The sequence below is a fragment of the Bombina bombina genome, chromosome 4 (genome assembly GCF_027579735.1).
Source record: "Bombina bombina isolate aBomBom1 chromosome 4, aBomBom1.pri, whole genome shotgun sequence".
NCBI classification, from domain to species: domain Eukaryota; kingdom Metazoa; phylum Chordata; class Amphibia; order Anura; family Bombinatoridae; genus Bombina; species Bombina bombina.
Window position 1 is genome coordinate 34,500,373 of NC_069502.1, and position 26,851 is coordinate 34,527,223.

Consider the following 26,851-nt stretch of genomic DNA (forward strand, 5'->3'; position numbering starts at 1 on the left):
TGACTTTGGAAAAACTCTGATTGGAAAAGCTGAACTCTCATTGGAGCTGGTAATGTATAAAGCGGTTTGATGCTTTTATATTTTAATGTTTTAAAGCAAAAATATTCTTTATTGCTGTAGTTTAATTGAAGCTGGTATTTAAAGAGGTATTTTATAGTTGCAACCTAGTATTAAATAGACCAGTGTACTTCATATATTAAATATATTAGCGCTAAGTCAATTATTATTGAGAAAAAGGGTAGGCATTAATATTTACAAATTGGTTTTATTTTACTGTGATATATTTTAGAAATTGCACTTGTCATTGTGGTTAAATTGAACTTATTTAATGCTATATGAATTGATCATTATGTAACCATCTCTGGTTGATTATTTTAAGTATTATATGACTATTTTGGGTAATATAGTGAATTATATTTCCTGGAAATCACATTAGATTCTGAGGGTTAAAGGGACATTGAACCCAATGTTTTCTTTTATGATTCAGATAGAGCAGCAGTTTTAAGCAACTTTCTAATTTACTCCTATTATCAATGTTTCTTCGTTTTCTTGCTATCTTTATTTGAAAAGGCAGGAATGTAAGCTTACGAGCCGGACCATTTTTGGTTCAGAACTCTGGATAGCGCTTTCTGATTGGTGAATACCATTTAGCCACAAATCAGCATGTACAACCTAGGTGCTGAACCAAATATGTGCCGGCTCGTAAGCTTACATTCCTGCTTTTTTAAATAAAGAGAAGAAAGAAAAATTGATAGTAGGAGTAAATTAAAAAGTTGCTTAAAATTGCTGCTCTATCTGAATCACGAAAGAAAAAAAAACATAATTTATGTAAGAACTTACCTGATAAATTCATTTCTTTCATATTGGCAAGAGTCCATGAGCTAGTGACGTATGGGATATACATTCCTACCAGGAGAGGCAAAGTTTCCCAAACCTCAAAATGCCTATAAATACACCCCTCACCACACCCACAAATCAGTTTAACGCATAGCCAAGAAGTGGGGTGATAAGAAAGGAGCGAAAGCATCAAACAAGGAATTGGAATAATTGTGCTTTATACAAAAAAATCATAGCCACCACAAAAAAAGGGTGGGCCTCATGGACTCTTGCTAATATGAAAGAAATGAATTTATCAGGTAAGTTCTTACATAAATTATGTTTTCTTTCATGTAATTAGCAAGAGTCCATGAGCTAGTGACGTATGGGATAATAAATACCCAAGATGTGGAACTTCCACGCAAGAGTCACTAGAGAGGGAGGGATAAAATAAAGACAGCCAATTCCGCTGAAAAATAATAATCCACAACCCAAAACAAAAGTTTTAATCTCATAATGAAAAAAACTGAAATTATAAGCAGAAGAATCAAACTGAAACAGCTGCCTGAAGTACTTTTCTACCAAAAACTGCTTCAGAAGAAGAAAACACATCAAAATGGTAGAATTTAGTAAAAGTATGCAAAGAAGACCAAGTTGCTGCTTTGCAAATCTGATCAACAGAAGCTTCATTCCTAAACGCCCAGGAAGTAGAAACTGACCTAGTAGAATGAGCCGTAATTCTTTGAGGCGGGGATTTACCCGACTCCACATAAGCATGATGAATCAAAGACTGTAACCACGACGCCAAAGAAATGGCGGAGGCCTTCTGACCTTTTCTGGACCCAGAAAAGATAACAAATAGACTAGAAGTCTTTCTAAAATCTTTAGTAGCTTCAACATAATATTTCAAAGCTCTTACTACATCCAAAGAATGTAAAGATCTCTCCTTTGAATTCGTAGGATTAGGACACAATGAAGGAACAACAATTTCTCTACTAATGTTGTTAGAATTCACAACCTTAGGTAAAAATTTAAATGAAGTCCGCAACACTGCCTTATCCTGATGAAAAATCAGAAAAGGAGATTGTTAGGGGTAATATGAACCTGACGGCAGCCATCTTGTTCCCCGCAGCCATCTTGTTATGATTAGCATCCATTTTGTAATGATTAGACTTTTATTATAGTGGTTTATTATGTAGTAAGAAATATGCTGATGTTAGGGAGACTTGCATAGATATAATAGCCCTGAGAATGACCCTGTCGATGTGCATTGCTATCTCTACAAGATGTCAAACGGCTGTGATTTGTGCTGGGCTAGGAGGCCCAGTTACTGTTTATCTGTAGTTAGATATTCCTGTAGAAATGACTCCCTAACACTCCTTTTATTCCAATTATATTTTCTATGAGTTTCTTTGTTCTTATAGAAATACCATGTGAAATGATGTAATTATGAATATGTCACTTGTTAAACCTATATGCTGTAACTCTTGTCTGCAAGGATATCTGACAAATGTGATGTACAACTTACAGGATGCCAGATGTTTTTCCTCATCTTAGAAATGAGCTAATGACTACAGATTTCAATGTATTCTGGAATGTATATAAACTGGCTAACCTGACCAATAAAGTTAGAGCTGTTCAACAAACATATTCTTGTGTGTTCTCTGAACGGCTCTCCAAGTACTTGAAAACACTTTGCAGGGTAGATACCAGAGTCCTGAAACAGAGGAAAACAAGAGGGTCGTGGTCCTAGAGGAGTCTCCTAACAAATGGTGTCTAGAAGTGATAGCTTGTCAAGGGGTGAGTAAAACACTTGTTTTGCACTGTTTTTTGCTTACCCATTGTCAAACTAGAACCCTATAGGACCAGACACTCAGGTTATCTATAAAAAAAAAAAATATAGCGGGGAATGTGTATGTATGTTATGCATGTGTATGTTGTGTATATATGTATATTTAAGGTGTTTTTAAGGTGTTTTTTTTATGGAAATTTTTTGGTAAAAATTGTTTTTGGTTATAAAGTAGTATCTGAGGTTAGAGGCCTCCAAGAGATACATGATTACATGGTATCTGAGGTTAGAGTCCTCTGAATGATACATGTTAATTGTTTTTATTTATTAGATATGGTATCTGAGGTTAGAGTCCTCTGAATGATACATATTTATTGGTTTCGGAGGTTAGAGGCCTCCAGTGACATATGATGAGGTTAGAGTCCTCTAGAGACATATGTTTTTATTGGTTAAAATATAGTATTTTTAAGGTTAAAACGGAGTTCGAGTCTCTGTTGGAATATAAGGATTTAATGTGGTATATAGTGTTGTATGCGGTATATATGTTGTAAAATAAAGGGGTATAATTCGTAAAATTTATTGCATATTATCCATAAACTCTGGTATCAGCCTGGAAATTGTTTTGCTATCTTTTTCTATGCGCAATCTGTTTCTTTCATGCTTGCACACTTCAAATTGCTGTATTGCCTTTGCATTTTCTAATTGCTTTTAAAGTTTGCTTTTTTTATTGCTATATACTTACTGTGCTGTTTTGTGCTTAAAATATATATTAAGTGACTGTGCATTTTATTACTGCTGCTCTTTTTGTGTTGTTAAAGAAAAAGTTTATTTCAGGCAGAAAAGCACCCACTCTAGAGAGGGAGGGGGGATCATAAAAAGATCTGTCAGTGTAGAGTCAGTGAAGAGCAGCTGTGTAGAGTCAGTGAAGAGAAATTTAAAAAAACTGTTCCGTTGTATGTGTGTGCAGTAATGAAAGGGAGATTTAAGTGTAACAGATTTAATTATTTGAAATGTATTTATCTGAATTTGTGAGGAAATGGCCAATCTTTTCAGACTCAGATATATACAAATACATTTTAAAATTGGAGGAAAATTAATAAATATATGTTTTCCTGAAAAAAAACAAAAAAAAAAAAAAAACAAAGAGAGGGGGAGTGAATCTCTGGTATGCGAGATGAAATGAGCTTGTCTGTATAGCTGTACAAATGAAACTTATACCTGTATTTTAAAGTCACCAGCATGTTTTAAGTATGTGGTATTCATGTGCAGTTTTAGTTTTAAGTGATAATTGTGTGGCAACTAACGGCTTTGAGAGTGGCTTTGAAAGTGCGATGGTGTGTGTGATTTTTTTTTGTCACGCTCTGGTAAAAATGAAACTGTTTTTGGAATGATTAATAGGTTGACGTATGTTGTATTTGTAAGGTCTGTGCACAGAGTTGGTGCACCCGATGACATATAGTTATAAGCTGTAATTGAAAGTTTATTTAAAAGTGCTTCCGTTTTTGTTGCAAGTAAATTAATCTGCAGGGCATGCTACAAATACAGAGGTGAAATTTGTGTGGTAAATCATACAAGCAGCCTAAATTATGGTTAGAATATACATATGTAATTTACGTAATGAATGGTTAGTCCTTAAAGGGACAGTGTACTGTAAAATTGTTTTATATTAATGTATTTGTAATGACTTGTGATATAAGCTGAATAGTTTCAAATGTAGGAGAAGTTGCATTTGCAAGTTTGTGTATATATAAAGTAAATTGTAATGGGTTGAATTGTTTGTCTGTAAAATCAGAACTCAGTGTGTAGACAGAGCACTAGAAAATTGTCATTTTATTAGCAGCAATAACACTGTATTAGTAGTTTGCAAAATATATATTTTTTGGGACCTTTCTTTGTATTCTTTTTAAATCTGCCATTTAGTTAGTAGATATTTCTTTTGCAGTGTAACTGAATTCTCTCTGTAATGCAAACTAATTGATAAGTTGTCTACAATCTTAGTGTTACGATCTGTGAGACTAAAAAAAAAAAAAAAGACAAACAGAGGAGTGAAAATATTTAAAGGGATATAAAATCTGAGATTTTAAGGAAATATTTACAGAGAAGACAATGAGGTTTACTGTAAGCCCAACACTAGTATATTTAACTGTGTCAGCAGTTTCAATTAAAGATAATTTTTAATTTGAGTAAAATGTCCCTTTAACTAGCCTGCATCCCACTGTGTGTTTTTATGCTGGTTATGCTTGCTTAGGCTATTTAATGAATGTCAGTATACATGTTTATTATAAGTAAGGCCAATGACTCATTGGGAATAATTTAAAGGGGAAATTTTTATTATTATTTTTTTTTGTAGAAAGCTTATTTTATTTTTTGTTATATACATTTGTTACATTTGGCTAGAGAGCTGCAGAATGGTGAATGTCAAGAGAGCTGCAGAATGGTGAATGTCAAATTGTAAACAGAGTTAAATCAAGTAATTGTGTTGTTATTGAAATTTTGGTTGTGTAGGAGTATAGACTGGATTCTAGCAGCTTTTCACAGATTATTTGTGCCACATCTGGTTTACTTAAAGGGACAGTCTACCATATAAGTGTTATTGTTTTGAGGATGGATGGTCCCTTTGTTGCCCATTCCCCAGTGTTGCATGGCCCACACAGTTGTATTGGTATGCTTTTTGCCTTTGTAGTTGCCTTGTGTCTAGGGGCATTCTTCCAGCTCCCTGGTCACATGACTGTGACTGTTTATGGTCTGTTGTCTTAAATTTAGCATTGTTTTGTTCTGAATCTTAGATGACCCCCTATGTCTGAACACAGTGTTATCTATATGGCCCACGTGTATTTTGTCTCTCTGTGTTGGAAAGAGATTTAAAAAAAAGCCTGTGATAAGAGGCAGCCCTCAAAGGCTTAGAAATTAGCATATGAGCCTACCTATGTTTAGTTTAAACTAAGAATACCAAGAAAAAATTTGATGATAAAAGTAAATTGGAAAGTTGATTAAAATTAAAAGTCCTATCTGAATAATGAAAGTTTAATTTATACTAAAATGTCCCTTTAACAGTGGATTTGCATGGTGCATGCGAGCAGGAGCTATATAGAACAGTGGCTGTATCATTATTATCTAATTATTCCCAAAATTGGATACTTAGGTGTTTGTGTGTTCTTTTGTAAATTTATGGTTAGGGATTTTATTTGTAAATATGCAACTGGAGTTTATTGATCTTCTGAAGTGATTGCATCATTAGTATGATATCATAGAATTGTACATGGTAGAATTTGCAGAACCACGGTATAGATGGTTGTTTTAGGATTTTAATTATTTTGTAGTGTTTTGCGAGTGCTGCGTTTCAGGGAATGGCAGAATTGGTTTTGAATTTCAGGTTAATTTTGGTTGTTAAAAGTTTGTGTCGGCTGTTCATGTTTTGTTTTGTAAAATGGACAATTGGTTTAAGTGTTTTCTAAGAGAATGTTGTGTTTTTATTTTTCGTGAATGCGTGTGGTAAGGTGCTGTATGAATGGAATATTGCATGTGGAGGTGTATTTGATTTTGCTTGCTATTGAGAATTGTATTCTGCATGCATGAGCGGAGTGGATAATTTGTCTTTTTGTTTTTTGTTATGTTGTGTTTGCATGCCACATGGGATGTTTCACGCAAACAAGGGGGAAGTATTGATGAGTATCTTTATGTGATAGGGGTGATTGTTTTTAGGTAAGAAGGTGAACCTAAAACGTTTTGAATCTTCTCTTACAATGTTATTGCCTAACCACCAGCTGTGCCCTATATTTTTCTATAGTTGGTTCTTAACACTATATTTGTATTTGCAGGATGAGATCATGCAGCTGTATCCAGAAATTAAAAAACACTAACGGAATTATTTTTGAGTTTTTTCCATATTTAGGTAAAATCTGTACAGATAAAATTCCATAAGTGCACTCTTCAAAAGATTAAAGATTGAAAGCAAGTAAACCTTTAAAGAAAGAAAAGAAGAAAATGAAAGACCTTTTGTCAAGCTTGTTTTAACCACCATACTGCAGTAAAAAAAAAAGTTACTGAACTATCTTTGGATCCATTCTTTGCTTTGCATGCTGGTACCAGCCCCAGAACTGGACTCTGGGTAATCCATGACTGTCTCCTCTGATGTGTGTCTTCAGGACATAAAGACTATCCTTCTCTGGACTGTGCCTTATCGCTCGATATGGAGGTCCTGCTGTTACAGGGTCAACCAATTAAATTAGGGGAGTATTGTTTTAACTTGATTCCTTATACTGTTTGTTTTTGTAGTTGTTTTATTTTTATTGAACATATTAGGTATAAGAGGTCATATGCTTCATTGGTATTAGTGCACATTGTAGTTTATGTGCTTAACATAGTAATTTTTAGATAAATGTAACTGTGAACTGTGCAGTATTGTACCCTATTGAATGGCCCACTGAGTATAAAAATATGTTTCAGAAAAATGCTGCAATATATCATAATATCTTAGACCCTTCACCCTTTAGAACATAAGGAGAACACGTCTAAGCTAGAAGTTTATAGTAAATATACAGAGAACTGTTTGTTTCAGGGAATAGCCTAATTATAGTTTATGAAAGTAAATGTATTTTTCCCTTTTATTAATTAGTATGGTATCTTTTCACTTGCGTAGTATTCATGAAGTATCATTTAAAAGTGTATAGAGAAGTTGTAAATTATTCTCTGAGAAATGTCAATGTATTTAGTTTGTATTGTATATCAACAATGTTTTGTTTGATTTTTAATGACATAGGATGAAAGTGACGTTTTATTTGGACATAATTGTGATTGTATTGCGGTGTGTACTCATCCTGTACTGTTTCTGTTTGCTTCCTAGACTCCCTGTGACTCGAGTGTTTGCTTGCCATGGGTATCCACTGGTTGCCTTGTCTACCCCATGAACAAACCATCAGATTCCCAGTATCTCCCTGCGGAAGAACCGTGGATAAGCGCCCCTATTGCAAATGAACTGTTGGAGAACTGTGTTATAGCAAAGTGTCAAGGTGCAGCGCTCTCAAATGGACAAAGACTGTTCTTAAAGTGATCAGAGGCCACCTAGAGACAGTTGTGCTGTTGCTATGTCATGCTTTACTGTGGAAAAGGAACTGTTGGACATATTGGGGGTGCTAGCAATGCAGGTGGAGAGATAGAAGATGCAGAGTTGTTTGGGGGTAGATGGGGGGCTGGTTGGGTCTCTGTGCCGGTGGACCGGTAGTTTTGGGAAGGCTGGAAGATAGATGGAAGGTATTGGAGGGACTGTACCGATATGCAGTGACAATTAGCCTATAAAAGTATATCATAATATAAGGTTTTACTACTTTTTTATGTCAGTCTATTTTTATGTTATTCTGTTAGAATAAAAGGATGGTATGTTAGGGGTAATATGAACCTGACGGCAGCCATCTTGTTCCCCGCAGCCATCTTGTGATGATTAGCATCCATTTTGTAATGATTAGACTTTTATTATAGTGGTTTATTATGTAGTAAGAAATATGCTGATGTTAGGGAGACTTGCATAGATATAATAGCCCTGAGAATGACCCTGTCGATGTGCATCGCTATCTCTACAAGATGTCAAACGGCTGTGATTTGTGCTGGGCTAGGAGGCCCAGTTACTGTTTATCTGTAGTTAGATATTCCTGTAGAAATGACTCCCTAACACTCCTTTTATTCCAATTATATTTTCTATGAGTTTCTTTGTTCTTATAGAAATACCATGTGAAATGGTGTAATTATGAATATGTCACTTGTTAAACCTATATGCTGTAACTCTTGTCTGCAAGGATATCTGACAAATGTGATGTACAACTTACAGGATGCCAGATGTTTTTCCTCATCTTAGAAATGAGCTAATGACTGGAATGTATTCTGGAATGTATATAAACTGGCTAACCTGACCAATAAAGTTAGAGCTGTTCAACAAACATATTCTTGTGTGTTCTCTGAACGGCTCTCCAAGTACTTGAAAACACTTTGCAGGGTAGATACCAGAGTCCTGAAACAGAGGAAAACAAGAGGGTCGTGGTCCTAGAGGAGTCTCCTAACAGAGATTCACAAGAAAGAGCAGAAAACTCAGAAACTCTTCTAGCAGAAGAGATGGCCAAAAGGAACAGAACTTTCCAAGAAAGTAATTTAATACCCAGAGAATGCATAGGTTCAAACGGAGGAGCTTGTAAAGCCCTCAGAACTAAATTAAAGTGAATGCCAGGAAAAATTTATGAGAAGAACACCAAGAAATGTAAGTCTTCCAGACTCAATAATAAATCCTCCTAGATACAGATTTACGAGCCTGTAACATAGTGTTAATTACTGAGTCAGAGAAACCTCTATGACTAAGAATCAAGCGTTCAATTTCCATACCTTCAAATTTAATGATTTGAGATCCTGATGGAAAAAAGGGCCTTGAGATAGAAGGTCTGGTCTTAACGGAAGAGTCCAAGGTTGGCAACTGGCCATCCGAATGAGATCCGCATACCAAAACCTGTGAGGCCATGCTGGAGCCACCAGCAGTACAAACGAACGTTCCATTAGAATTTTGGAAATCACTTTTGGAAGAAGAACTAGAGGCGGAAAGATATAGGCAGGATGATAATTCCAAGGAAGCGACAACGCGTCCACTGCCTCCGCCTGAGGATCCCTGGATCTGGACAGATACCTGGGAAGTTTCTTGTTTAGATGAGAGGCCATCAGATCTATTTCTGGAAGTCCCCAGATTTGAACAATCTGAAGAAATACCTCTGGGTGAAGGGACCATTCGCCCGGATGTAACGTCTGGCGACTGAGATAATCCGCTTCCCAATTGTCTACACCTGGGATGTGAACCGCAGAGATTAGACAGGAGCTGGATCCGCCCATACAAGTATCCGAGATACTTCTTTCATAGCCTGAGGACTGTGAGTCTCACCCTGATGATTGACATATGCCACGGTTGTGACATTGTCTGTCTGAAAACAAATAAACGATTCTGTCTTCAGAAGAGGCCAGAAATGAAGAGCTCTGAAAATCGCACGGAGTTCCAAAATGTTGATTGGTAATCTCGCCTCCTGAGATTCCCAAACCCCCTGCACTGTCAGAGATCCCCATACAGCTCCCCAACCTGACAGACTCGCATCTGTTGAGATCACAGTCCAGGTTGGACGAACAAAAGAAGCCCCTTGGACTAAACGATGGTGATCTATCCACCACGTCAGAGAGTGTCGTACATTGGGATTTAAGGATATTAATTGTGATATCTTTGTATAATCCCTGCACCATTGGTTCAGCATACAAAGCTGAAGAGGTCGCATGTGAAAACGAGCAAAGGGGATCGTGTCCGATGCAGCAGTCATGAGACCTAGAATTTCCATGCATAAAGCTACCGAAGGGAATGATTGAGACTGAAGGTTTCGACAGGCTGAAACCAATTTCAGACGTCTCTTTCCTGTGAGAGACAAGGTCATGAACACTGAATCTATTTGAAATCCCAAAAAGGTTACCTTTGTCTGAGGAATCAACGAACTCTTTGGTAAATTGATCCTCCAACCATGTCTTTGAAGAAACGACACAAGTTGATTCGTATGAGATTCTGCAGAATGTGACGACTGAGCAAGTACCAAGATATCGTCCAAATAAGGAAATACCGCAATACCCTGTTCTCTGATTACAGAGAGAAGGGCTCCGAGAACCTTTGAAAAGATCCTTGGAGCTGTTGCTAGGCCAAACGGAAGGGCCACAAACTGGTAATGCTTGTCTAGAAAAGAGAATCTCAGAAACTGAAAGTGATCTGGATGAATCGGAATATGAAGATATGCATCCTGCAAATCTATTGTGGACATATAATGCCCTTGCTGAACAAAAGGCAGAATAGTCCTTATAGTTACCATTTTGAATGTTGTTATCCTTACATAACGATTCAATATCTTTAAATCCAGAACTGGTCTGAAGGAATTCTCCTTCTTTGGTACAATGAATAGATTTGAGTAAAACCCCAGACCCTGTTCCAGAACTGGAACTGGCACAATTACTCCAGCCAACTTGAGATCTGAAACACATTTCAGAAATGCCTGAGCCTTCACTGGATTTATTGGAATGCGAGAGAGAAAAAATCTCTTCGCAGACGGCCTTACCTTGAAACCTATTCTGTACCCTTGTGAAACAATGCTCTGAATCCAAAGACTGTGAATCGAATTGATCCAAATGTCTTTGAAAAATCGTAACCTGCCCCCTACCAGCTGTGCTGGAATGAGGGCCGCACCTTCATTTGGACTTGGGAGCTGGTTTTGACTTTCTAAAAGGCTTGGATTTATTCCAGATTGGAGAAGGTTTCCAAACAGAAACCGTTCCTTTAGGGGAAGGGTCAGGCTTTTGTTCCTTAATCTGACGAAAGGAACGAAAACGATTAGCAGCCCTATATTTACCTTTAGATTTTTTGTCCTGAGGCAAAAAAGTTCCTTTCCCCCCGGTAACAGTTGAAATAATAGAATCCAACTGGGAACCAAATAATTTATTACCTTGGAAAGAAAGAGAAAGCAAAGTTGACTTAGAAGACATATCTGCATTCCAAGTTTTAAGCCATAAAGCTCTTCTAGCTAAAATAGCTAAAGACATATACCTGACATCAACTCTAATGATATCAAAGATGGCATCACAAATAAAGTTATTAGCATGTTGAAGAAGTTTAACAATGCTATGAGCATTATGGTCTGATACTTGTTGTGCTAAAGCCTCCAACCAAAAAGTGGAAGCGGCAGCAACATCAGCCAAAGAAATAGCAGGCCTAAGAAGATTACCTGAACATAAATAAGCTTTCCTTAGAAAGGATTCAATCTTCCTATCTAAAGGATCCTTAAAGGAAGTACTATCTGCTGTAGGAATAGTAGTACGTTTAGCAAGAGTAGAGATAGCCCCATCAACTTTAGGGATTTTGTCCCAAAACTCTAATCTGTCAGATGGCACAGGATACAATTTCTTAAACCTTTGAGAAGGAGTAAATGAAGTACCCAGATTATTCCATTCCCTAGAAATTACTTCAGAAATAGCATCAGGGACGGGAAAAACTTCTGGAATAACTATAGGAGGTTTAAAAACCGAATTTAAACGCTTAGTAGATTTAGTATCAAGAGGACTAGAATCCTCCATCTCTAATGCGATTAAAACTTCTTTAAGTAAAGAGCGAATAAATTCCATTTTAAATAAATATGAAGATTTATCAGTGTCAATATCTGAGACAGAATCCTCTGAACCAGAAATATCCTCATCATGATGATACAAAAATTTGCAACAGAGTGGATGTTCCAGGGGGGGTAGACAAAATGAGAAGTGATATACAACAATTGGACGATTGGACAAACGACTGGGATCTAAAGTTTAACACAGCAAAGTGTAAAATAATGCATTTAGGGAAGAAAAATCCAAATGTTAATTACAGACTCAATGACACTTTACTGACTGTTACAGACGAGGAACAGGACTTGGGAATTATTATTTCAGATGATTTAAAACTTAGTAAACAATGTAGTAATGCAGCGAGTAAGGCTAGCAGAATGCTTGGATGTATTGGTAGAGGTATTTGCAGCAGAAATAGTAAGGTTCTTATGCCACTTTATAGATCATTAGTTAGGCCTCATCTTGAGTATTGTGTGCAGTTCTGGAGACCATATCTTCAGAAGGATATTAACAAACTTGAATCTGTGCAAAGGAGGGCTACCAAAATGGTACATGGTCTAAAAAATAAAACTTACCAGGATAGGCTCAATGACCTAAATATGTATAGCTTAGAGGAGAGAAGGGAAAGAGGTGATATGATAGCAACTTTCAAGTACATTAAAGGGTTTAGTAAAACTGAGGCTGTGGGTATTTTACATAAAATGGAAAATTCAAGAACAAGGGGTCATGAGCTCAAGCTAAAGGGTAGTAGATTCAGGAGTAATTTGAGGAAGCACTTCTTTACAGAAAGAGTGATTGATTTATGGAATAAACTTCCTCAAGAGGTAGTAGCAACAAACACTGTGGGGGACTTTAAAAATGCATGGGACAAGCATAGGGCTATCCTACGAACTAGATAAGTTTATACTGTTAGGTAAGGTTGGGCAGACTTGCTGGGCCTATGGCTCTTATCTGCCGTCAATATCAGAAACAGACAAATCAGAATGATGACGGTCATTTAAAAATTCATCTGAAAAATGAGAAGTTTTAAAAGACCTTTTACGTTTACTGGAAGGAGGAATAACAGACATAGCCTTCCTAATAGATTTAGAAACAAATTCTTTTATATTAACAGGAACATCCTGAGTATTAGATGTTGAAGGAACAGCAACAGGTAATGGTATATTACTAATGGAAATACTAGCTGCATTAGCAAGCTTATCATGACATTCATCACAAACTACAGCCGGAGGAACAGTTACCACAAGTTTACAACAAATGCGCTTAACTTTGGTAGAACCAGCATCAGGCAGCGTTTTTCAAGAGGTAGATTCTGATCCAGGGTCAATGTGAGACATCTTGCAATATGTAAAAGAAAAAACAACATATAAAGCAAAATTTATCAAATTCCTTAAATGACAGTTTCAGGAATGGGAAAAAAATGCCAATAAACAAGCCTCTAGCAACCAGAAGCAATGAAAAATGAGACTGAAATAATGTGAAAAAAAGGTGGAGACAAGAATGACGCCCACATTTTTTAGCGCCAAAAAAGACGCCCACATTATTGGCGCCTAAAAATTTTTGGCGCCAAGAATGACGCCACATCCGGTGACGCCGACATTTTTGGCGCAAAACGTCAAAAAAATGACGCAAACACAAACAACTTCCGACGTCAAGTTTGACGCCGGAAATGACAAACAGAATTTTTTGCGCCAAAAAAGTCTGCGCCAAGAATGACGCAATAAATTGAAGCATTTTCAGCCCCCGCGAGCCTAACAGCCCACAGGGAAAAAAGTCAATTTGAAACAATTTTTAAGGTAAGAAAAAAATGATTATTCATATGCATTATCCCAAATAATGAAACTGACTGTCTGAAATAAGGAAAATTGATCATCCTGAATCATGGCAAATATAAGTTTAAAGACATATATTTAGAACTTTATAAATAAAGTGCCCAACCATAGCTTAGAGTGTCACAAAAAATAAGACTTACTTACCCCAGGACACTCATCTACATATAGTAGATAGCCAAACCAGTACTGAAACGAGAATCAGTAGAGGTAATGGTACATAAGAGTATATCGTCGATCTGAAAAGGGAGGTAAGAGATGAATCTCTACGACCGATAACAGAGAACCTATGAAATAGATCACGTAGAAGGAGACCATTGAATTCAAATAGGCAATACTCTCTACACATCCCTCTGACATTCACTGCACACTGAGAGGAAAACCGGGCTCCAGCCTGCTGCGAAGCGCATATCAACGTAGAATCTAGCACAAACTTACTTCACCACCTCCACGGGAGGCAAAGTTTGTAAAACTGAATTGTGGGTGTGGTGAGGGGTGTATTTATAGGCATTTTGAGGTTTGGGAAACTTTGCCCCTCCTGGTAGGAATGTATATCCCATACGTCACTAGCTCATGGACTCTTGCTAATTACATGAAAGAAAATGTGGGTTCAGTGTCCCTTTAAGCTAAGATTTCATTATGAGATTCGGACATAGATGAGTCCAAACGTTGTTGAAGCAGCTATATAATGAATAGCTTAATATTTCTGGCTAATTACAAAGGGTTCTTGTAAAGTTTAATGGTAATATTTGATGTTTAATTCGTTTCGAGTTAAGGTAAATTCATAGATAATATTGTGTTCATAATACAGAGGTACCCGACGAGTAATTGAATATTGATTAATTGACATACATATTTGGTCATAATAAATACACCATTTTCTGCATAAATATAATCCATTTGTTCATAGAGATTAACTAGTCAGAATTTAAATATTTTAGAGTGTTATTGAATAATAATATCGATAATTGAGGGCAATATTATCACTACTATTAATTATTCATATTTATAATTAAACATACTAACAGGGGGTAATGGGGGAATCTACACTGCAGAAAATATAAAATATATATATATATATATATACACAAACACACAGTATATATATATATATATATATATATATATATATATGTTTTTTTTTTTTTTTAAAGCCTTACATTTTCATACTGGCAATCTGCCAGTAGCTAAGATGGTGGTGACCAGGGGGGATGGGGGTGGGGGGTGTTTGAGGGAGAAAAGAGATTTGTTTGGGAGGGATCAGGGGTTGAAAAGTGTCAGATGGGACGGTAATCTCTACACTAAAGCTAAAATTGACCTTTTAAGTTACCTAATTAACCCCTTCACTGCCAGGAATAATAGAAGTGTGGTGAGCAGCTGCAATAAGTGGCCTTCTAATTACCAAAAAGCAATGGCAAAGCCATATATATCTGCTATTTCTGAACAAAGGGATACCAGATAAACATTTGTGCCATGATTGCGCAAGCAGTATGTAAATAATTTCAGTGAAAAACCCAAAGTTTTTGAAAAATTAACATTTTTTTTTATTTGATCACATTTCACGGTGAAATGGTGGCATGAAATATACCAAACTACGACTAGATCAATACCTTGGGTTGTCTACTTAAAAAAAATATATAGTTTTGCCAGATAAATAAAAAAACAAAAAACAAGGCTCTATTTCTGTTTAAATGGAGTGATAGCAAAAATGCTAAAAATTCTCTGGTATTTTGGGCAAGTTTTTCTCTGAAAGTCCCGGTTGTGAAGGGGTTAAACCACAACAATTCTGGTGTTGATGGTCCCTTTAAGAAGAGACCTGCAAAACCTCACTACGTTCCCCATATCAGTTTGGTCTTAGACTTCTTTCATCCTTACCAGGTTCATGTCGCTAAACATTAGGCTGAAACGTCCGATGGCTGCCCGGAAGGATTTGGGTTTAAAGTGCTCCCACTCACTGCTATCGGCTAGGGATCCATCAGGCATTTCTGTACCATGGTGTGGGGACTCCGGTGAGTCTGGGGCACGCGGCACAAAGTCTGCTTTGTAGATGGGCTAAGAGACAGGAAATAATAATCAATACTGTAAAGCAGCATCCTGAGCTAGAATGTTTCCATACCTATAGTACTGTAAAGCAGCATCCTGAGCTAGTATGTTTCCATACCTATAGTACTGTAAAGCAGCATCCTGAGCTAGAATGTTTCCATACCTATAGTACTGTAAAGCAGCATCCTGAGCTAGAATGTTTCCATACCTATAGTACTGTAAAGCAGCATCCTGAGCTAGAATGTTTCCATACCTATAGTACTGTAAAGCAGCATCCAGAGCTAGAATGTTTCCATACCTATAGTACTGTAAAGCAGCATCCTGAGCTAGAATGTTTCCACACCTATAGTACTATAAAGCAGCATCCTGAGCTAGACTGTTTCCATACCTATAGTACTGTAAAGCAGCATCCTGAGCTAGAATGTTTCCATACCTATAATACTGTAAAGCAGCATCCTGAGCTAGAATGTTTCCATACCTATAATACTGTAAAGCAGCATCCTGAGCTAGAATGTTTCCATACCTATAATACTGTAAAGCAGAATCCTGAGCTAGAATGTTTCCATACCTATAATACTGTAAAGCAGCATCCTGAGCTAGAATGTTTCCATACCTATAATACTGTAAAGCAGCATCCTGAGCTAGAATGTTTCCATACCTATAATACTGTAAAGCAGCATCCTGAGCTAGAATGTTTCCATACCTATAATACTGTAAAGCAGCATCCTGAGCTAGAATGTTTCCATACCTATAGTACTGTAAAGCAGCATCCTGAGCTAGAATGTTTCCATACCTATAATACTGTAAAGCAGCATCCTGAGCTAGAATGTTTCCATACCTATAGTACTGTAAAGCAGCATCCTGAGCTAGAATGTTTCCATACCTATAATACTGTAAAGCAGCATCCTGAGCTAGAATGTTTCCATACCTATAGTACTGTAAAGCAGCATCCTGAGCTAGAATGTTTCCATACATATAATACTGTAAAGCAGCATCCTGAGCTAGAATGTTTCTGTTACGGTACCAACAGGATACCAAGGGTTAACACCAGGGAACAATGTCCTGCATAGGAAATCAGCAATTCACAACCCAGCCAGTTTTCAGGTTTAAAACAGAAGGACATTTATTAAAGGCTAGATGCCTAGTATTTATACAGGTTTTGACCCCAGATGGGGGGGTTGAAAGACTCTTGTACATTAGATAAAAGGGGAAGACGCCCTTTTACATGATACAATAGAATTACATTACTTAAATACTTTAAACACAAGACACTCTGGGCTCTTCTTATCACTTAGGCGTTTTCTCTCTGAGGGTGATCAAACAATGGAATGCTTATCACTAACTTTAATGACAGTACACAATAGCTAAGGCCAGAAAACCTGTCTTTAGAAATTAGCTTCTTAAAAAGTCTTAAAGCTGAACACAGTTAACTCCTTCAGTCCTGACAGAAGGGTCTGTCACATAGCAGCCCCCTTGTGGAACACTCCGGCAGACCCGGCTTGACCCTTTGGCGGGTCAACCTGGGGATGAACGGACTAGAAGGTGGTAGGCATGTCAGTTTGCCAGGACAATCCATCTGTATTCCCGTTATGAAAGAGAATTCCTGCCCGTATAGATAAGGGTTTAACTTCCTCAGTGCCCAGACTAGGGCTAAACAGTCCTTCAAAATCCCATCAGCTTCTTTACGAGTTTTCTGTACCTGCTCTTTATAGGTATCCACAATCCCTTCATACTGACATAGGGTGCCCTTGAGTTGCTGCACCTCACTATGAGCCAGCGTCAGCTTCTCCTCAAGTGTCGCTAAGTTTGTCTTTAATGTTTCATGTTCCACTCTCAAGCTGGTGTTTTCTGCAGTCTGTCGGTGCAGCCTGTCTAGCAGAGATTCCTGTTCTAAACGTGCTTTTTCCTCTGCGCTCCTCTTCTCTCCCGCTAGCACTGTTACGTGATTATTTAACGTGACCATTTTATCCTCTACGTGACTCTTCTCCTTCATCAGCGCATTGTAACGGGACTTCCACGTATCAATAGCGGATAGAGATTTACTGAGCTCAGCGTCCTGGGGCTCAGCAGCAGGTGGGTCAGTCTCTGCTGCACGGATCTGGGCACGGGTAGTCACAGGGTTAACATCAGCGGGACCCATAGGAGCGTAGGCAGAAACAAGGGGGGCCAAGTTATTTCCAAGGAGAACATCAGCGGGTAAATCCTTCATGACCCCCACATTCACAGGTCTAGCGCCCACTCCCCAATCTAAATGTACCCTGGCAACAGGTAGGCGGAACACAGTGCCCCCTGCTACCCTCACAGCCAAAGTGTCTCCAGTGTGCTGTTTCTCAGACACCAAGTTCTTTTGAAGCAAGGTCATGGTAGCACCAGTATCCCGTAGACCACTGACCTCCTTCCCATTCACCTTAACCAGTTGCCGGTTATTCCGGTGGGCAGCTTGCACAAGGTCTGCCTCATGTAGGATGCCCCAGCATTCTTGCGCCTCTACGTAGCGGGCCGCAGGCTGAGGATTACGTGGGATTCCGCCGGCGGGTCTTCTCCAGGACTGTGCTTGGTTCGCTGCGTTTAGGGGGCACTCTGGTCTTTTGTGCCCTAGTTGCTTACATCCAAAGCACCGAATAGGCTGTGAGTAACCCCGTGAATTGAACCGGGCTCTCTGAGGGTAGTTCGTGGCCGGGGGCCGTGTGGTATAGCGGTGCGTCGGGGTTTGGTAACTGGCAGCTGCTGGGATGACTGGGGGTCTGTACTCCACTCTAGCAGGGGGCTTAGTGGTAGCAGTGTCCAGTTTGCGGGCATCCGTATACTCATCTGCCAAGCGAGCCGCTTCATGCAGGGTGGAGGGTTTACGGTCCCGAACCCACTCTCGAACTCCTGCGGGTAACTTGTCGAAGCAATGTTCCAACAGGAATAGCTGCAGCACCTCTTCCCCAGATACGGCTTGGCACCCCGCTATCCAGTGAGCTGCTGTGCGGTGCACCTTACATGCCCACTCAAGGTAGGAATCTCCAGCTAATTTAACAGTGTCTCTGAACCGCCTCCGGTATGCCTCCGGTGTAACCGCATACCTGGAGAGCAGAGCCTCTTTTACAGTATTATAATCCCCGACTTCCTCATCTGGAATGGCCCGAAAAGCCTCACTGGCCCGGCCGGATAATATCGTGACCCAGTCCTCTGCGGGTACCTTGTGTAGTGCACATTGCCTCTCAAAATCCGCAAGGTACCCATCAATCTCTCCTTCTGTTTCCAGGAAGTTTTTAAAAGCTGCAAAATGTACTTTTCCCTTTTCCACTCGGGTTGCTGTGACTTGGGCTGCTGCAGCGCCGCTTTGGCGAAGTAGGTTGGCCTCCACAGCTGCTATGACACGGTCGATAATTTCCGCAGCTGGGTTGGGGCCATAATGTGCCAGTCTTATTTTAACCGCCCGATCAAAGCTTGCTTCTTCGGGGGTTCTGTCTGATATGCTGGGCCCATTGGTTCCTTCTGTCCTTGGTACTCTTTCCATCTTAATCAGTGTTGTAATAATCCCCCTCTTCCTGAGGTTACTGGCTTGTGTAGTTGCTCCTCTGGGCGATAAGGTTAATTCCGTCGCTTGCCACCAATTGTAACGGCACCAACAGGATACCAAGGGTTAACACCAGGGAACAATGTCCTGCATAGGAAATCAGCAATTCACAACCCAGCCAGTTTTCAGGTTAAAAACAGAAGGACATTTATTAAAGGCTAGGTGCCTAGTATTTATACAGGTTTTGACCCCAGATGGGGGGGTTGAAAGACTCTTGTACATTAGATAAAAGGGGAAGACGCCCTTTAACATGATACAATAGAATTACATTACTTAAATACTTTAAACACAAGACACTCTAAGCTCTTCTTATCACTTAGGCGTTTTCTCTCTGAGGGTGATCAAACAATGGAATGCTTATCACTAACTTTAATGACAGTACACAATAGCTAAGGCCAGCAAACCTGTCTTTAGAAATTAGCTTCTTAAAGTCTTAAAGCTGAACACAGTTAACTCCTTCAGTCCTGACAGAAGGGTCTGTCACAGTTTCCATACCTATAGTACTGTAAAGCAGCATCCTGAGCTAGAATGTTTCCATACCTATAGTACTGTAAAGCAGCATCCTGAGCTAGAATGTTTCCATACCTATAGTACTGTAAAGCAGCATCCTGAGCTAGAATGTTTCAATACCTATAATAATGTAAAGCAGCATCCAGAGCTAGAATGTTTCCATACCTATAGTACTGTAAAGCAGCATCCTGAGCTAGACTGTTTCCATACCTATAATACTGTAAAGCAGCATCCTGAGCTAGAATGTTTCCATACCTATAGTACTGTAAAGCAGCATCCTGAGCTAGAATGTTTCCACACCTATAGTACTGTAAAGCAGCATCCTGAGCTAGAATGTTTCCATACCTATAATACTGTAAAGCAGCATCCTGAGCTAGACTGTTTCCATACCTATAATACTGTAAAGCAGCATCCTGAGCTAGACTGTTTCCATTCCTATAATACTGTAAAGCAGCATCCTGAGCTAGAATGTTTCCATACATACAGTACTGTAAAGCAGCATCCTGAGCTAAAATGTTTCCATACCTATAGTACTGTAAAGCAGCACCCTGAGCTAGAATGTTTCCATACCTATAATACTGTAAAGCAGCATCCTGAGCTAGAATGTTTCCATACCTATAATACTGTAAAGCAGCATCCTGAGCTAGAATGTTTCCATACATATAGTACTGTAAAGCAGCATCCTGAGCTAGAATGTTTCCAAACCTATAATACTGTAAAGCAGCATCCTGAGCTAGAATGTTTCCATACCTATAGTACTGTAAAGCAGCATCCTGAGCTAGAATGTTTCAACACCTATAGTACTGTAAAGCAGCATCCTGAGCTAGAATGTTTCCACACCTATAGTACTGTAAAGCAGCATCCTGAGCTAGAATGTTTCCACACCTATAATACTGTAAAGCAGCATCCTGAGCTAGAATGTTTCCATACCTATAATACTGTAAAGCAGCATCCTGAGCTAGACTGTTTCCATACCTATAGTAATGTAAAGCAGCATCCTGTGCTAGAATGTTTCCATACCTATAATACTGTAAAGCAGCATCCTGAGCTAGAATGTTTCCATACCTATAGTACTGTAAAGCAGCATCCTGAGCTAGAACGTTTCCATACCTATAGTACTGTAAAGCAGCATCCTGAGCTAGACTGTTTCCATACCTATAGTACTGTAAAGCAGCATCCTGAGCTAGAATGTTTCCATACCTATAGTACTGTAAAGCAGCATCCTGAGCTAGAATGTTTCCATACCTATAGTACTCTAAAGCAGCACCCTGAGCTAGAATGTTTCCATACCTATAGTACTGTAAAGCAGCATCCTGAGCTAGAATGTTTCCATACCTATAGTACTGTAAAGCAGCATCCTGAGCTAGACTGTTTCCATACCTATAGTACTGTAAAGCAGCATCCTGAGCTAGAATGTTTCCATACCTATAATACTGTAAAGCAGCATCCTGAGCTACAATGTTTCCATACCTATAGTACTGTAAAGCAGCATCCTGAGCTAGACTGTTTCCATACCTATAGTACTGTAAAGCAGCATCCTGAGCTAGAATGTTTCCATACCTATAGTACTGTAAAGCAGCATCCTGAGCTAGAAGGTTTCCATACCTATAATACTGTAAAGCAGCATCCTGAGCTAGAATGTTTCCATACCTATAGTACTGTAAAGCAGCATCCAGAGCTAGAATGTTTCCATACCTATAGTACTGTAAAGCAGCATCCTGAGCTAGAATGTTTCCATACCAATAGTACTGTAAAGCAGCATCCTGAGCTAGAATGTTTCCATACCTATAGTACTGTAAAGCAGCATCCTGAGCTAGAATGTTTCCATACCTATAGTACTGTAAAGCAGCATCCTGAGCTAGACTGTTTCCATACCTATAGTACTGTAAAGCAGCATCCTGAGCTAGACTGTTTCCATACCTATAGTACTGTAAAGCAGCATCCTGAGTTAGACTGTTTCCATACCTATAGTACTGTAAAGCAGCATCCTGAGCTAGAATGTTTCCACACCTATAGTACTGTAAAGCAGCATCCTGAGCTAGAATGTTTCCATACCTATAGTACTGTAAAGCAGCATCATGAGCTAGACTGTTTCCATACCTATAATACTGTAAAGCAGCATCCTGAGCTAGAATGTTTCCATACCTATAATACTGTAAAGCAGCATCCTGAGCTACAATGTTTCCATACCTATAGTACTGTAAAGCAGCATCCTGAGCTAGACTGTTTCCATACCTATAGTACTGTAAAGCAGCATCCTGAGCTAGAATGTTTCCATACCTATAGTACTGTAAAGCAGCATCCTGAGCTAGAAGGTTTCCATACCTATAATACTGTAAAGCAGCATCCTGAGCTAGAATGTTTCCATACCTATAGTACTGTAAAGCAGCATCCAGAGCTAGAATGTTTCCATACCTATAGTACTGTAAAGCAGCATCCTGAGCTAGAATGTTTCCATACCAATAGTACTGTAAAGCAGCATCCTGAGCTAGAATGTTTCCATACCTATAGTACTGTAAAGCAGCATCCTGAGCTAGAAGGTTTCCATACCTATAATACTGTAAAGCAGCATCCTGAGCTAGAATGTTTCCATACCTATAGTACTGTAAAGCAGCATCCAGAGCTAGAATGTTTCCATACCTATAGTACTGTAAAGCAGCATCCTGAGTTAGAATGTTTCCATACCTATAGTATTGTAAAGCAGCATCCTGAGCTAGAATGTTTCCATACCTATAGTACTGTAAAGTAGCATCCTGAGCTAGACTGTTTCCATACCTATAGTACTGTAAAGCAGCATCCTGAGCTAGAATGTTTCCATACCTATTGTACTGTAAAGCAGCATCCTGAGTTAGAATGTTTCCATACCTATAGTATTGTAAAGCAGCATCCTGAGCTAGAATGTTTCCATACCTATAGTACTGTAAAGTAGCATCCTGAGCTAGAATGTTTCCATACCTATAGTACTGTAAAGTAGCATCCTGAGCTAGACTGTTTCCATACCTATAGTACTGTAAAGCAGCATCCTGAGCTAGAATGTTTCCATACCTATTGTACTGTAAAGCAGCATCCTGAGCTAGAATGTTTCCATACCTATAGTACTGTAAAGCAGCATCCTGAGCTAGAATGTTTCTATACCTATAATACTGTAAAGCAGCATCCTGAGCTAGAATGCTTCCAAACCTATAGTACTGTAAAGCAGCATCCTGAGCTAGAATGTTTCCATACCTATAATACTGTAAAGCAGCATCCTGAGCTAGAATGTGTCCATACCTATAGTACTGTAAAGCAGCATCCTGAGCTAGACTGTTTCCATACCTATAAAACTGTAAAGCAGCATCCTGAGCTAGACTGTTTCCATACCTATAGTACTGTAAAGCAGCATCCTGAGCTAGACTGTTTCCATACCTATAGTACTGTAAAGCAGCATCCTGAGCTAGAATGTTTCCATACCTATAGTACTGTAAAGCAGCATCCTGAGCTAGAATGTTTCCATACCTATAGTACTGTAAAGCAGCACCCTGAGCTAGAATGTTTCCATACCTATAGTACTGTAAAGCAGCATCCTGAGCTAGAATGTTTCCATACCTATAGTACTGTAAAGCAGCATCCTGAGCTAGACTGTTTCCATACCTATAGTACTGTAAAGCAGCATCCTGAGCTAGAATGTTTCCATACCTATAATACTGTAAAGCAGCATCCTGAGCTACAATGTTTCCATACCTATAGTACTGTAAAGCAGCATCCTGAGCTAGACTGTTTCCATACCTATAGTACTGTAAAGCAGCATCCTGAGCTAGAATGTTTCCATACCTATAGTACTGTAAAGCAGCATCCTGAGCTAGAATGTTTCCATACCTATAGTACTGTAAAGCAGCATCCTGAGCTAGAATGTTTCCATACCTATAGTACTGTAAAGCAGCATCCTGAGCTAGAAGGTTTCCATACCTATAATACTGTAAAGCAGCATCCTGAGCTAGAATGTTTCCATACCTATAGTACTGTAAAGCAGCATCCAGAGCTAGAATGTTTCCATACCTATAGTACTGTAAAGCAGCATCCTGAGCTAGAATGTTTCCATACCAATAGTACTGTAAAGCAGCATCCTGAGCTAGAATGTTTCCATACCTATAGTACTGTAAAGCAGCATCCTGAGCTAGAATGTTTCCATACCTATAGTACTGTAAAGCAGCATCCTGAGCTAGAATGTTTCCATACCTATAGTACTGTAAAGCAGCATCCTGAGCTAGAATGTTTCCATACCTAAAATACTGTAAAGCAGCATCCTGAGCTAGAATGTTTCCATACCTATAGTACTGTAAAGCAGCATCCTGAGCTAGAATGTTTCCATACCTATAATACTGTAAAGCAGCATCCTGAGCTAGAATGTTTCGATACCTATAATACTGTAAAGCAGCATCCTGAGCTAGAATGTTTCCATACCTATAGTACTGTAAAGCAGCATCCTGAGCTAGAATGTTTCCATACCTATAGTACTGTAAAGCAGCATCCTGAGCTAGAATGTTTCCATACCTATAGTACTGTAAAGCAGCATCCTGAGCTAGAATGTTATCATACCTAAAGTACTGTAAAGCAGCATCCTGAGCTAGAATGTTTCCATACCTATAGTACTGTAAAGCAGCATCCTGAGCTAGAATGTTTCCATACCTATAATACTGTAAAGCAGCATCCTGAGCTAGAATGTTTCCATACCTATAATACTGTAAAGTAGCATCCTGAGCTAGAAGGTTTCCATACCTATAATACTGTAAAGCAGCATCCTGAGCTAGAATGTTTCCATACCTATAATACTGTAAAGCAACACCCTGAGCTAGAATGTTTCCATACCTATAGTACTGTAAAGCAGCATCCTGAGCTAGAATGTTTCCATACCTATAATACTGTAAAGCAGCATCCTGAGCTAGAATGTTTCCATACCTATAGTACTGTAAAGCAGCATCCTGAGCTAGACTGTTTCCATACCTATAGTACTGTAAAGCAGCATCCTGAGCTAGACTGTTTCCATACCTATAGTACTGTAAAGCAGCATCCTGAGCTAGAATGTTTCCACACCTATAGTACGGTAAAGCAGCATCCTGAGCTAGAATGTTTCCATACCTATAGTACTGTAAAGCAGCATCCAGAGCTAGAATGTTTCCCCACCTATAGTACTGTAAAGCAGCATCCTGAGCTAGAATGTTTCCATACCTAAAATACTGTAAAGCAGCATCCTGAGCTAGAATGTTTCCATACCTATAGTACTGTAAAGCAGCATCCTGAGCTAGAATGTTTCCATACCTATAGTACTGTAAAGCAGCATCCTGAGCTAGAATGTTTCCATACCTATAGTACTGTAAAGCAGCATCCAGAGCTAGAATGTTTCCATACCTATAGTACTGTAAAGCAGCATCCTGAGCTAGAATGTTTCCACACCTATAGTACTATAAAGCAGCATCCTGAGCTAGAATGTTTCCATACCTATAGTACTGTAAAGCAGCATCCTGAGCTAGAATGTTTCCATACCTATAATACTGTAAAGCAGCATCCTGAGCTAGAATGTTTCCATACCTATAATACTGTAAAGCAGCATCCTGAGCTAGAATGTTTCCATACCTATAATACTGTAAAGCAGAATCCTGAGCTAGAATGTTTCCATACCTATAATACTGTAAAGCAGCATCCTGAGCTAGAATGTTTCCATACCTATAATACTGTAAAGCAGCATCCTGAGCTAGAATGTTTCCATACCTATAATACTGTAAAGCAGCATCCTGAGCTAGAATGTTTCCATACCTATAATACTGTAAAGCAGCATCCTGAGCTAGAATGTTTCCATACCTATAGTACTGTAAAGCAGCATCCTGAGCTAGAATGTTTCCATACCTATAATACTGTAAAGCAGCATCCTGAGCTAGAATGTTTCCATACCTATAATACTGTAAAGCAGCATCCTGAGCTAGAATGTTTCCATACCTATAGTACTGTAAAGCAGCATCCTGAGCTAGAATGTTTCCATACCTATAGTACTGTAAAGCAGCATCCTGAGCTAGAATGTTTCCATACATATAATACTGTAAAGCAGCATCCTGAGCTAGAATGTTTCTGTTACGGTACCAACAGGATACCAAGGGTTAACACCAGGGAACAATGTCCTGCATAGGAAATCAGCAATTCACAACCCAGCCAGTTTTCAGGTTTAAAACAGAAGGACATTTATTAAAGGCTAGATGCCTAGTATTTATACAGGTTTTGACCCCAGATGGGGGGGTTGAAAGACTCTTGTACATTAGATAAAAGGGGAAGACGCCCTTTTACATGATACAATAGAATTACATTACTTAAATACTTTAAACACAAGACACTCTGGGCTCTTCTTATCACTTAGGCGTTTTCTCTCTGAGGGTGATCAAACAATGGAATGCTTATCACTAACTTTAATGACAGTACACAATAGCTAAGGCCAGAAAACCTGTCTTTAGAAATTAGCTTCTTAAAAAGTCTTAAAGCTGAACACAGTTAACTCCTTCAGTCCTGACAGAAGGGTCTGTCACATAGCAGCCCCCTTGTGGAACACTCCGGCAGACCCGGCTTGACCCTTTGGCGGGTCAACCTGGGGATGAACGGACTAGAAGGTGGTAGGCATGTCAGTTTGCCAGGACAATCCATCTGTATTCCCGTTATGAAAGAGAATTCCTGCCCGTATAGATAAGGGTTTAACTTCCTCAGTGCCCAGACTAGGGCTAAACAGTCCTTCAAAATCCCATCAGCTTCTTTACGAGTTTTCTGTACCTGCTCTTTATAGGTATCCACAATCCCTTCATACTGACATAGGGTGCCCTTGAGTTGCTGCACCTCACTATGAGCCAGCGTCAGCTTCTCCTCAAGTGTCGCTAAGTTTGTCTTTAATGTTTCATGTTCCACTCTCAAGCTGGTGTTTTCTGCAGTCTGTCGGTGCAGCCTGTCTAGCAGAGATTCCTGTTCTAAACGTGCTTTTTCCTCTGCGCTCCTCTTCTCTCCCGCTAGCACTGTTACGTGATTATTTAACGTGACCATTTTATCCTCTACGTGACTCTTCTCCTTCATCAGCGCATTGTAACGGGACTTCCACGTATCAATAGCGGATAGAGATTTACTGAGCTCAGCGTCCTGGGG

The 26,851-nt window shown here is 39.1% G+C and overlaps 1 protein-coding gene across 1 annotated transcript in view; it reads right to left on the minus strand.

The window, feature by feature from the left end:
- Positions 1–26,851, minus strand: part of GTF3C2 (general transcription factor IIIC subunit 2) — a 452,236-nt gene that overhangs the window by 48,483 nt on the left and 376,902 nt on the right. The window contains exon 15 of the mRNA XM_053710988.1: positions 15,460–15,636. Coding sequence (XP_053566963.1) covers positions 15,460–15,636 — 177 coding nt within the window. The remainder of the gene's footprint in view (positions 1–15,459; positions 15,637–26,851) is intronic.